Raw genomic sequence first — 13499 nt, forward strand, 5'->3', positions numbered from 1 at the left:
AGAGGGAGAGAGAGGTGGTTGTTCAGTGCATTGCATTATGGGACATTTGGGGGTTGTACATGTGTTTTATGATGTATAGATGTAGGTGACGGCCGGGGTTAAGGCTTGACAGGTAAGGGTTTCTTGAGGGTCAGTGTTTTGTCACTCAGCTCCTTTGCTAAGGTCTCTAGGAAGGGAAGCTTTGAAGTCACCCACTGCCCGGAGACCACAGTGTCTCTGTGTGGTTGCTAGGGTGTTGAGGGTGGTTGCTCACAGATTTCTTTGTCATTGCTAGGAAGTTGCCAGGGGACAAGTGAAACATCAACATAAGCAAATACCGGAACTTGTGGTGTTTTGAGAACAGGAAGTTGCTAGAAGGTTGCCTCTGTATTTTTAAGTGTGGTTGCTTAGAAATTGCAGTGCTGTTACAAATGGTTTCTAGGGCAAAACTGTGTGATTGGTGTATGGTTGTGACACTGTTACTGGATGCTTTATTCACTGTCGGGGTATGTTGCTAGGTTGTTGCTTCAGGCCAAGTGTGATGGACAATCGCCACCATTCTTGGCGCTCATTCAGGCAGTGGGGAGGCTTTTTAATTTTACTTTAAAATATTTAGTCTCGATCCCAAGAATGTGGCTAATGAAAATATACCAGCGGAGAGACCCACCACATTCTAAATGATTACTGAAAACATGTAAGGATGAGAAACAAGCAGAAGAAGCCAATGAGTGCTGGTGTTGTGTGTAGAATTGTATGCTTGTGGAGGAATAAAAACACAAATAAATGGTGCACGGTCATTTTGTGTGTGTGTGTGTGTGTGTGTGTGTGTGTGTGTGTGTGTGTGTGTGTGTGTGTGTGTGTGTGTGTGTGTGTGTGTGTGTGTGTGTGTGTGTGTGTGTGTGTGTGTGTGTGTGTGTGTGTGTGTGTGTGTGTGTGTGTGTGTGAGAGAGAACATATCAGCATAATGTAAAAACATGCTGATCAATGAAGGATCGCTTACTCCAGCTGAAACCAAACTCACACTGTTAGAGAGAGAGAGGAGTCAAAGAAGGGAGTGAAAGCCAAGAGATGGAAGAAGGAAGAGAGAGAGACGGAGAAGGAGTGGGAGGGCATCAGTGCACTCAGAGCTCACATGTCTGTGTTCATCCATGTGACTTTGCTTGTGTTGCTTGTGGGAGGTTTCTGCGGTCAGAATGACATTTATGTAGAAGAGAAGAAGAAGAAGAAGATACTTTATTCGGTCTTTATTCAGTCTCTACGCCATGTTTGCTTTCCTTTCTATCTCCTCTCCTCTCCTCTCCTCTCCTCTCCTCTGTTGCCACTCTGGTATTGAATTTGTTCCAACTGTGTCAGTGACCCAGGGGTCTCCAGCGTTCAGAGGGGCACCGTGTTGCATCTTCACCCAGAGAAGGCTCCTCTGTCTGGGCCATCACAGTCTTGTTTGCACCCCTTGATGTTTGGAGCTCCATGGAGAGGCCATTTAAGGACAAACAGACTCCTGTTGCCACATCAGGGATCAATGGAGCTTGACGGCGATATACAGGCAAACACACACATATTTAGCTGTCGGTGCTTTGGTGCGAGCGTGGGAGCTTTTTCTTTTTCCATCTAGACCGTTCCCCCTCCTCCCGCCCTGATAAAGGAGGCCTTGTGCGAGCGTGGGTGTGAGGAAGGGAGGAGAACCTCGTAAGGCTCAGACTGGAGGGCAGAGGTTGATGATGGGTGTGTGTGAGGGAGAGAGAGAGAGAGAGAGAGACAGAGAGAGAGAGAGTGAGAGAGAGGGAAGGAGAGAGTAATTTTCAATAACTTTTATGGTGGACAACTCTGGGAATAGAACGCCTAACTTGGCAAGATTACTTCCTTGCTTTCTACAACACAAAGGCAGTCTTGGACACTGTCTACACTAAGACGTCTAAGATTAGATCAGGCAACAGTTGCTACTGTGTGTATAACTGAAACCCTGAGTCATCTTGTGCAGCTCACACACTTTGCACTTTCACAGTCAACACGTGATTGACAATTGAAACGTGGTCATCAATGGTGGAGTATGAAGCAGGCGCACAGCACGAGGCTCCTGTGACCTCCTCCACCTCCCTCTCTCCCCCCCGGTGTCTTTGTCCCGGGGGGCACACACAGTCAGGGTGCGTGGGGGGTTGCATGTGTCAGGTTGACGGCTCTATTTAGGCACGGCGTTCCCTTTCACGAGCGGCGTTTCCATCCAGCTCAGCGGGTCATGTTTTGGAGAAATTGTGCAAAATGTGGAATCAGGATCGGGCAGGAATTTTGAATTGTTTTTGGAAAGATTTCAAATTGCTGACGTGATGGAGAGATTAAACATCCTGCCTGGTTATACATGGATTTATGTTTGAGATCAATAATGGTGTAAATAATCATAAGAATCATTTCCAGTTGTCATGTGGCAGTAAGAGTTAAGTGTTCCTTTGCCCCACATTTGCTTACAAGAAGGAAACGTGAATAATCAATGAAATATTCCTTAACTCTTGGAATGTTTCATTCTAAAGTATGACGCATTGATTCCAATCGCTCATTGCCAGAGTGTGTTTGCTACTTTCCCTTATGTGTGTGTGTGTGTTTATGTGGGTGTGTATTTTCTGGATTTGTTCATCAAAACAAACTTTAACAGTTTCCTTCTCTTTATTTATTGCCAACGTGTGTGTGTGTGTGTGTGTGTATTACTTTGCTCTTAATTGCGGTCTATCATCATTCGAAGAAACAACTTTCTCCAACTTGTACTCACTTCCAACCTTTTTGCCTGTGTGTGTGTGTGTGTGTGTGTGTGTGTGTGTGTGTGTGTGTGTGTGTGTGTGTGTGTGTGTGTGTGTGTGTGTGTGTGTGTGTGTGTGTGTGTGTGTGTGTGTGTGTGTGTGTGTGTTGTGGTGTTCCATGCCTTGCGGTGCATGTGTATACACAGTGGTGCCTTCCAGACTTTCCCAGCGCTTCTGTATCCAAAGAACTACTCATTTTCTCTGTTTTGACCTTTCAGTAATGTGAGGTTTTAGCTACACAGTGTACACATCTGCAGCCACACACACACACTCGCACATACATGCACGCACACACACACACACATTTGCATGCACGCTTGGTCACATGTCCACAGATGTGTGATGTAAAATAAATTTGGTGTTCATCATTTCTGTCAAACACTGGAAATGCACAAATTGCACAGAAATTCACTCTCTCACTCTCTCTCTCACTCACACACACACACACACACACACACACGCACATTCATTGACTCTCTCTTTCTCTCTCTCTCACCCACGTTTGTCTGAACTGTTATTTCCTGTTATTGTGTTATTGATCTTCTGACTGGAGCTGATTTTCTTTATCAAGACTATCTTTGATAAAAAATATATAAAAAAACACACACACAAAAAGTGTGTGTGAGTGTGTGTGCACAGAAACCAGTCAGGTGATGGTTGAATAAAGATGACCTCGTCTGGACATTCCCCTTTTCATTGGCACCATGCCATCACACACGCACACATGCACGCACACACTGGTCCCAGGGAATGAAGTCACCTCTCCAATCTATAAATAACAGGGTGTGTCTGACTTGTCTGGTGTGTGTGTGTGTGTGTGTGTGTGTGTGTGTGTGTGTGTGTGTGTGTGTGTGTGTGTGTGTGTGTGTGTGTGTGTGTGTGTGTGTGTGTGTGTGTGTGTGTGTGTGTGTGTGTGTGTGTGTGTGTGTGTTTCAGCACACAGAGAGGGCATTCTTCTCCGTCTCCACAGAGCCTGGGGTGACTTCACCCTGTCTGGACATCCCTCAGCAACATCACACACACACACACACACACACACACACACACACACACACACACACACACACACACACACACACACACACCTTTGCCTTTTTGGTCTGTATTCAACTCTAAGTATACCCTGCTTTTGTGGTGAAGTATATAAAGCACACAGGTGTGTGTGCACAGGCGTGTGTTTCCTCACCTCTTACCTTCATCCTCATCCCCTTTATTGTGTCTGTCCTTTATCCTTATCTCCTCTCCTCTGGCCTTTCCTCCTTTCCTCGTCCACTCTTTTGAGGGGAGATGAGGAAAGTAGTGTGTGAATGTCTGTGTGTGTATAGCTTTCACCTATATTCATGTTTATTTCAGTGCAGTCCAACATTTATTACATTGCTGGATAATGAGAGGTCATTATATCTGTGTGTATTTGAGTTTCTTAACCATCCATGTTGTGCTTGGGAAATGACTGTGTGTGTGTGTGTGTGTGTGTGTGTGTGTGTGTGTGTGTGTGTGTGTGTGTGTGTGTACGTGTGTGTGTGTGTGTGTGTCTGGGAACAGTGATCCTCACTGTAAGCAGTGTTACACATTCCACCGCTAAAGCCATTTCTGCCCCCGGTTTGTTTTCATAATTGAAAAACTCATTTAGATACAATTCAACATAAACACTGTGTCAAATGCAATCAGCTCAACCCAACCCAACGTGTGTGTCTCCTTCTGTGTGTGTGTGTGTGTGTGTGTGGGAGACAGACTGAGAGAGAGAATGATGAAGAAAATAAGTGAATGAGGGAGGGAAGGAAGGGGAGAGATGCTTTTACTGCTTTTACTGCTTTTGCTCAGTCTATGGATTTCAGATGATGCAGTAACCTCCTAACATGGAGCTGTTGCCACCTGTTGCCAACACTCCATCAGTAGGTGTGGGTCTGCGTGAGTGATTGCTGGGGATTGGGGCGATTTCTTTCTCTTTTTCTTCGTTCTGTCTTTGTGAGTTATGGGCGTAGTGGAACCTCTCGCCGCAAACTCATATGTGTTCCTCTCTCCTGCGCTGGCGAAACAGACACGCACTGAAAAATCTCAGCAATGCGAGAATGGCACAGGTTTCACCACTGCTTGACACACACACACACACACACACACACACACACACACACACACACACACACACACACACACACACACTCGCATTGGCCAGGATCCATCCAAATGGAATGTGTGGGATGTTTGGCGCAGGCTGTTTTGGAGATGCTCTTTCAGGGCGATGTTACCATGGAGATGGAAACATCTTAGCTGTGTCCAAGAAAGTCTTGTAAAGGATGGAGCAGCGCTGGCAGCGTGAACGTGTCCTCAAGAGACTTTTACATCCATACGATTCGTTTTTTCTTTCTGATCCGAGCCTCTCTCATGTCAGTTGGTGTCTTTGTGTCTTTCTCCAGATCGAGGATGGCGGGAAGGCGGCGCAGTGCAAGAAGCTGAAGGTCGGTGACGAGCTCATCAACATAAATGGCTCCGCCCTCTACGGCAGCAGACAGGAAGCCCTCATCCTCATCAAGGGGTCGTACAGGATACTGAAGCTCATAGTCAGGAGGTAAACAAAGCAGGCCAAAGCAACTCAACATTGACACAAGTTGTCTGTCACGTACACACACACACACACTCATTTTTCCTTTCCTTATTGACGTCAAAGTGGATGTGTGTTTGGATGCCATTTTGTCAATGTCCCCGCCAACGCTCCGGGTGTCTTGCTTTTGCCGTTTGACTCACCGAAGGGAAGGAAGGTGAGGGAGGAGACAAGAAGGAGGTGACGTGATTTGTTTCCTGAGCTCTTAGCCCGACACACACACACAATCATATCAGGCCCCCCCCTAACCCCCCCAGGGTTTATCTTCCTGTCTGACACCCTGAAGATCAAAAGTTACTTCCTGTAAAATTCCCTGTGTGTGTGTGTGTGTGTGTGTGTGTGTGTGTGTGTGTGTGTGTGTGTGTGTGTGTGTGTGTGTGTGTGTGTGTGTGTGTGTGTGTGTGTGTGTGTGTGTGTGTGTGTGTGTGTGTGTGTGTGTGTGTACTTGTTTGTTTTGGATGATCAGAGGTATTTATGTGTCAGAAGAACATTGGCAGTAGGCTGCTAGGGCACGCCTGAGACAGACAGATGGACACACACATGCACACACACACATGGCAGGAAAGTGTTGCTGACAATCGCAGTTCTTTCCTTCCATATGGTATTGAGTTGCATAACATGGGCAGAGGCGCAAGATGTGACGGTGTAATGATGTTAAAGACAATAGGTTTCACGCACTTAAAACTCTCCCATGATGCATCATGGCATGTGAAAGTATAGCGGTCTCGTCATTTAAGCTGAAGCAAGTTTGTGAAATGTTCAATATTTGCATCTGAAGCTTCATCCCTTAACCATCACAATTCTTCACCGCTACTGATCCATTGGCAGTGCCTTGCTCACCCGCACCCTGACTCAGTATGCTTGGCATAGGAAGGACAAACCCCTCGCTTGTTCCTGTTTCCCACCCAGTGCTGCTATTTTAACCTTTCAGATTTAAGATTAAGCTGATTTGGAGGCTGAATCATTCCTAATGATATCACTTAAATAGTAACAAGCCAATTTCTACACACTTACACAAGCAAAAGTACTGGAAAAAGAACAAAGTTTTCTTCCACTTTGTAAAAACACCAAACTCTGTTCTGCGATGTTGTCACTAAGTGGATGTAGTTGGAACTGCGTCAGAATTACAAACAATATTTCATTTTTGTGGCAGTGAGGCAAACTTTCACTTCTCCTCCATCTCAGCGCCGCCCTGTCACACTAACACACATTGTTTATGTAACGCCTGGCTCAACGCAGATGTAGAACACCTTTGGAAGGTTTTACTGCCGTTACAGCGATCACTTTGTCCTTTCGGGCCGCTCCAGACAGCTGTTTGGCATGGGTGGATCTCGTCCTGGCCTGGAAACCGGATCAGCCGCCCAGCAGGCTCTCCGCTCTCGTCCCTGCAACAGGCGCATCCCTGTCTAATGATGTTAGACACACACACACACACACACACACACACACACTCACACAGTTAGCTTTAGGAATGCTACTGGATATGAGCAACGCACCCAGTTAAGGCCTGTGTATGTGTGTCACTGTCTGGTATGCGCTGTATGTCTCGCTCAAAGGGAGTTTCCCAGTGGATGTGTGTTTTGCGCCTGTGTGTGTATTTGCTGTACGTGCATTATTGTGGCTCATTCTGCCAAATATTTATTAAGACTTATTAAGAATGTTGTTTTTATTAAATACAACTAAAGAGATGAATCACTTCTTTGCACCACAGTATTGTATGTAATGTTCACTCAATGAGCATAGTCAGTAATCCTTGTATTCCCAAAATGTCAGGTTCTCTGGACTGGTAAAGGAAATGGGAAAGTCATGGAAATTCCTCCATCACCAGCTAAATCCATATGAGCCCTGTCTGTAGCTTTCATAGCAGCGTATTTATGACCTCGTCTAATTCGAGTGAGTTTTTCCCATCATGTTGGCAAATGGCAAGATCCAACAACGTAAATACGGGCATAATTCCATGTGGAGATGTCACTCACTGTTATAAATGCCTTTCATCACTCCGTGCTTGTTGCATGTGTTGGCAGTAGCGTTTGAAGTATAGCTGCACGAGTTACGCTCGCTCTGATCGACAGGTGACTGACACTAATCGCCAATGTTAGCTTTGTTATTCGCCGGGATTTCTTCGCTCTTGGACACAGACTTTCTGTCAGTCAAGCCGGCCTGTTTTTACTTATTACTGTAGGAGCCGACCAGACACACACACACACACACACACACACACACACACACACACACACACACACACACACTGCCCACTCACGAGTGATGAAATGCCCACATGTCCACATTTGGCTCTCCTTGTATAGTTTTTACAGTGGAAAAGCCTCAGTCAAAAGCCAGAACTTGTTCCCACCTCTTTTAGTAACACAAAGGGACTGGTTGGTACGGCGATGGTATGCAGATTAACGGATGTCTGCGTTCCTATTTTTGGCTTAATGGCTCGTTATTATGGATGTAAAACCTGAGCAAAGGCACGACATTGTATCAGTGTGTGTGTGTGTGTGAGTTTAAGTAAAAGACTAACGTCCTGGAAACAGAAATAATCTTGTTGGCATAAATTCTCTAATTTAAGTGGCCTGTAATTGCAAACATGTTGGAGGCTCAACAGGTTAACAATCTAACGAGAAATCACTTAGAGAGCGCAAACCTCTGCCAAGGCCCAATATTTATATTAAGTTGCCATTACATTGAAAACGTGTGTCTGTGTATATTTTACTTTTATAGCATCTTTGTTTGAAGACTCTATGCCGCCATCTATTGGTGACCCAGTGTTAACACAAGACAAGCTGTCTGACTGGTTGATTATGGCCACAACATAATGTTTGAAAAATTTAATTAAAAAATGTAATACCCGTCCAACTTAATTGTTACATTTTTAACTTGTTTTGTTTGGCTTTTTGCATATTGTTAGAATTTTGAATGGGGATATGCTGTACATATGGGTAACAGCGCAGTGTGGACACAAAGCACCGCTTAAACACAAGTAGGTGTGTGCTGTATGTGTGTGTGTGTGTGTGAGAGTGAGTAGGAGTACATGCCCATTCTTGCATACAAGGTAGAAAAACATGGCGCTGAAGTGTAAAAATTGCTCTCTTTACCACGTCCAAAGTAAATCATACCCGTGAGTATAATTTCAATGTCAATCTTTTAGTCCACGGCTCACTCTTTCCAGAGCAATGCCTTCTTCTCCTCCTTAGCTACCTGGTCGGCCAAGATGGCTGCCTGCCACCACATTTCTGCCAAACTGTAGGAGTTCCACCTTGTGTGTTTTTACACAAGCATACGTGTCGTGTGTGTGTGTGTACAAGCGTACTTTACCGCCTCTGCTGTTATTCCAAGCTCAATTAAAACTCACTTAAACTAAACTCAGGTTGAGAGTAGCTACAGGGATTTCTAACACCCAGAACGATCATCTTGGCAACGTCAGGAAATTACTCAGTGGGGTTCCCCCCAGTACAGTAATTTACTGAAGGAGCATTCAAAATAAATGGGCTTTTTAACTGAGTGAGCAGGCGAGGAAAAATGTACATGGGCTATTTCATTATATGATGTAAATGTAGAGGGAGGAAATGTGGAGTTGGCAAGGAGATGAGGTGATTTGTTTCAACTTTAGCTTTGAGTTCAGCGGACTAGAAACCAGCTCTTTGTGTAACCTAACTTCTGCCTTGCTGCTATGATACGCAGACCAGTGCTGCGCTCTTAAAACAGTGTGTTATTGTACGTGACAGGTTTTCATTACAGCAATACCACAAGTTGTGTTACATCAGAAACCAAAAACATTTCATTCTCGAGTCTTTTTCTTTCTTTCTCGATGGCTGAAAAGTCTGGATTCATTTTCTTTAGGTGTATTTAAGAAGGTTCTGCTTTTCTCTCAGTTTCTTAAGATTACGTCACATCTATCTGCACGGTCTGTTTTGTAAGCTTAACAATGCTTTGAGGCTTTAAAACACTTCCAGTTGCACTCCAAGTCTGTCCCTCACTGTGCACACTGAGTGAAAACAGACATGCTGCACTGTTTAAATTGGTTTCAGGCCTGAGCTGGCAGCACCTACAAACATTTGCTTGTTAGCCTTGTACTTCATGGATCTGTTGTGTAATAATCAGGTGTAAAGGTGGGTAAATACACTGTACGTAATTCTTTCCCCATATTCCAACCGCAAGGATGTGATTGATCAATTGTCATACTTCTGTCTGGGTTGTGTGCAGGGATGGCCTTATACCCGTAAGCTAGAATTGAAGTTGAAATTTGTTAATTGGTAGGTGTTCGTCACGTCAGGGATAAGATATCGTGGCTCTTCTGTTCAGACGGACCTCTGGACTGCCCGCTTTGTCAGAACACTGGTGGGAGAAAACACTATAAATTCAAATGTGTGTGTGTGTTGTAAAGGCCTTACTGGCCAGCCACAACATGATGGATTCTGTCCAAACACTCGCTCTGTAGCCTAGTCATGCTGTTATGGAAATAAAGGACCAATCAAAACAAAGCTTTTGGCGTAGTTGTTCAGGACCCATGAAGATACGATAAGATTTCTAAAGCCATGGTCTACCCACTATATTACCCTGTAAAATGAGGGACAACAACAAAGAGCATAACATGTCCTCTTTTAAACATTATGTTTTTGACTCATTGTGCTGTCCTGCACCGCTGAAAGCTGCGTTGGCCAAAGGAAGGCCTGCAGGCCAGATCTGGCAAACCACAGGAATTTACTGGCATGTCCAGCAGTTCAGCGGAGGGATAAGACAGCGGATCCGTTTTAGTTTTATTTCAGGGGTGATGCTTTATACGCATTTTAACAAGACAGCTAGGGGTAAAAAGGCTCACACTGCCGTTTACTTGTCTCTCCTCCTTGAGGCGTCCACCAAGTTAAAGAATCCAGCCTCATCTAATAAAAAATGCAAACAGAAGGTGTTCCCAAGGTAAACAGTCACATAATGTTACAATATGTTTGGTTTAGTGCCATGTATTCACACGTAATGTTCTTCTGACACACATGTTATCACTAAACGCACACAGTAGCTTCATTCAGATGTTTGGCTTACTTGTGAGGGTAAGATGGAGCTTTGGATCTGACTGCAGTTACTACAGCCATGTGGATGTTGTGAGAGACTGTAATTCATGCTTGGGCCTCAATAGTATATTGCTCATAGTATAGATGTACCATTACATGTATATTTCTAACCTCTTATTGTTCTTTTGAAGCTACAACTTGGGTATGTTGCACTCTCTAAACATTGTTGATCTTGTTGGTACTTCCAGAACATTTCTTTTTTCTGCTGATTCATGGTCCCTGGTTCTGTGCGTGCCATCCACCACCAGATGTGAACCTTCAGCCTTCCGTCCTCTGTGGAGAGTTTGACCCCCGTTATACAGCTGATGTACCTTTGTCTCTTAACAGTTTTTCGGGGTGCTTTGAAGTGATTGATGATTTTGTTCCCAATATATTTCTGGAAGGGAAAGAATGTTCTGGATGTTTTGTTGGCTCGACCTGGAAATGTTTCCTCTTTAGTACTTCCTGTTTTCATGGACCTTTTGTTAGATCCTACTGAAATGTGTGTGTGTGAGGTTCTCTCAGCGGGCAGTCATTGAAGATGCCGAAGGACATTTTTCAGCCTTCGCATCATTTCCTATTTTTTCCATATCTTCCCCCCTGTCCGGTTTAGTCTTAATGTGTTGGCAAAACGTGTGACAATAACAAACGGTTTGAGTGGGAAGCCAACAAAGACTAAACAATTTATTTACAGGCGCTGATGGAAAAGGAAATGGCTCTTTAGATGCAGGTGTGTGTGTGTGCGTGCTGCTGTGTGTGTAAGTGTGGATGAAGACATGATGAGTGAAAGAAACTGGTTTCAAACTGATTTTTCTAGTGTTCTTACATCAGATATTTCCTATAAAGTACATTTAATGGCAGCTGGGGGGCGTAAGTTTGCTCAATTCTGAAAAAATCGACAGCCAAAAGTCCTTTAAAGCCTGTTCCCGATGGTTTCTACACTTAACTTAACAGCAGACACAGTGCCTTTCAAAACTAGACATTTTGCCAAATCTTTCGTGATTGAACCTGGATCCAATGTAACTTTAGCATAATAAACCATTTTTAGCACTTAGATCAATCTCGCAGGTCCTCAGTGGACAGCTGTGTTGCCATAACTTCACAAAGTTGTATCCAAACAAATTTGCGGGGGGAAGACCTTACTATTTATAGAGAGATGGATATTGATAGTAAAGAGCTAAGGCCAGATTAGTACACTGGACACAAAGAGTTCAAATCTCATGTTGCAAAGAACTCTCTCTCAAATTCAGTAGCAAATCAAACCAGATGTTTGGGGGGAGAAAAAAGAGATTACAGGCTAACAAAGCAGAAAGAATCCCACTGCTTCAGAAATGCATCTACAATAACACAATCTGTAATGTCTCCCAGGTTACGTGGTAGAATGATACTCACACACACATGGGGGAGTCGTGCGTGTGTGTGTGTTTGATAAGGAGAGGATTCAAATGTTAATTACAGGACAGACAGATATCATGTTTGCTTTTTTGATGTGGTAAACAGGAGTGTATGACAAGGCTCTTTCATCTCCGCCACAGATGGAATAAACATTTATTTGCTGTAAAGATTGATGGAGGAGAATGAGGAAGAGAGATGAAAAACAAAGGAGACAAAGTAGGTGAAGGAAAGAAGAGTTGTGGCATCCGTGTGAATCCTTGCCTGTACCTGATTGGACCACCACTTGACTTACTTGACTTTCATTGGTGGTTTTGGAGCATTCAAGTCGTGTTAACAGAAAAACTCCTCCTGAAGGACTCACTTATGTGTTGTTAATGGCTTCTTCGTCCTCTAGACTTGTCCAAAAACGACCTATAGACTAGTTCTACCAAAATTGCTACTGCTACCAAAATGGCTTCAGTTCCTTGGTATGAAACGAAGGAAAGATGAAGGAAAGTTCGTGAAATATTTCCAATGATTTCTTGGATTCTGTTCATGATCGACAAATTTCCGCTTGCTCACTTTCCTCAATCATCTGTTCTGCTCTACCTTTAACGTAACTCGTGTCCCTCTGTTGCGTCTAGTGCCTGCAGCTCTGTTCAATTTCAAGTTTGTTTGTTCTTGTTCATTTGCAACATTGATTTTCATCTCATCCTGGAAGCTTGAACCCAGACTCTACTTTTTGTTTGTTTTTTCTTGTTAATAGAGGTTTGATCTGGACTGTCAGATGGAGATTTGTGGGCCCTGACACACTCACTGACACACACTCACACACTCACACATAAACATTCATTGTTTGGAATTTTACCACAGACAGATGGATGGACAAAATGTATACACGCACACACACATCCCGTTGTTTAGATTTTTACCGCATGGTCCCAGGAGAGCAGTGCAGGACTGAGGTCTGCGGTGCCAAGAACCACGAAACACAATAGTCTGCCCCCCATCACTCCTTCCCAAAGTTAACAATAGACATTCTTGCCATTCCTTAAAGACCTCTTCCTCTCTCACACACACACACACACACACACACACACACACACACACACACACACACACACACACACACACACACACACACACACACACACACACACACACACACATACACATTCTGTTCTGGGTCTGATTAGAAGCACGAATGAGAACAATTTGGTTGTGACAATGTTTGGGCTAAAGTACCAGCAAGACAGAAAAGAGAGATTGAGTGTGTGTGTGTCAGTGTGTGACGAATGTCTTGAAATGTGTCAGCTCAGCATGATGTACAAGAATGAGCTCATGGGTAGCCTAAATATTAGTGAGGTTGCTGGTTTGAATCCCAGTTTTCTTACACTGCAATTTCGTTGGTGTGTGTGTGCACGTGTGTGTGTACTCTCTGTGTGTGGGCTGCTATAGTTATCCGTCTCCTCTGGCCTGGTTTTTATTAACTGGCCCATTAAACTGCGATTCCCTGACACATGACACTGGTCTGTCTCTGCGCGTACACACACACACACACACACACACACACACACACACACACACACACACACACACACACACACACACACAGGACCGGACACATGTTAAAAAGATGTTTCTGCATTATGGAGGGGAAGAGGAACCCAGACATTAAGTGTCATCACACTAAATCAGCGACGTTGGGAGAGA

General features: G+C 44.2%; 1 protein-coding gene across 1 annotated transcript in view; it reads left to right on the forward strand.

Moving 5' to 3' along the window:
• The window catches only part of shroom4 (shroom family member 4), a 43320-nt gene that overhangs the window by 8373 nt on the left and 21448 nt on the right, over positions 1-13499 (forward strand). The window contains exon 2 of the mRNA XM_076162536.1: positions 5180-5331. Within this exon, the coding sequence (XP_076018651.1) occupies positions 5180-5331 (152 nt within the window). The remainder of the gene's footprint in view (positions 1-5179; positions 5332-13499) is intronic.

This window comes from Genypterus blacodes, unplaced genomic scaffold (genome assembly GCF_046128005.1).
Source record: "Genypterus blacodes isolate CSIRO-AG114 ecotype Tasmania unplaced genomic scaffold, CSIRO-AGI_Gbla_v1 ptg000122l_1, whole genome shotgun sequence".
In the NCBI taxonomy this organism is placed as follows: domain Eukaryota; kingdom Metazoa; phylum Chordata; class Actinopteri; order Ophidiiformes; family Ophidiidae; genus Genypterus; species Genypterus blacodes.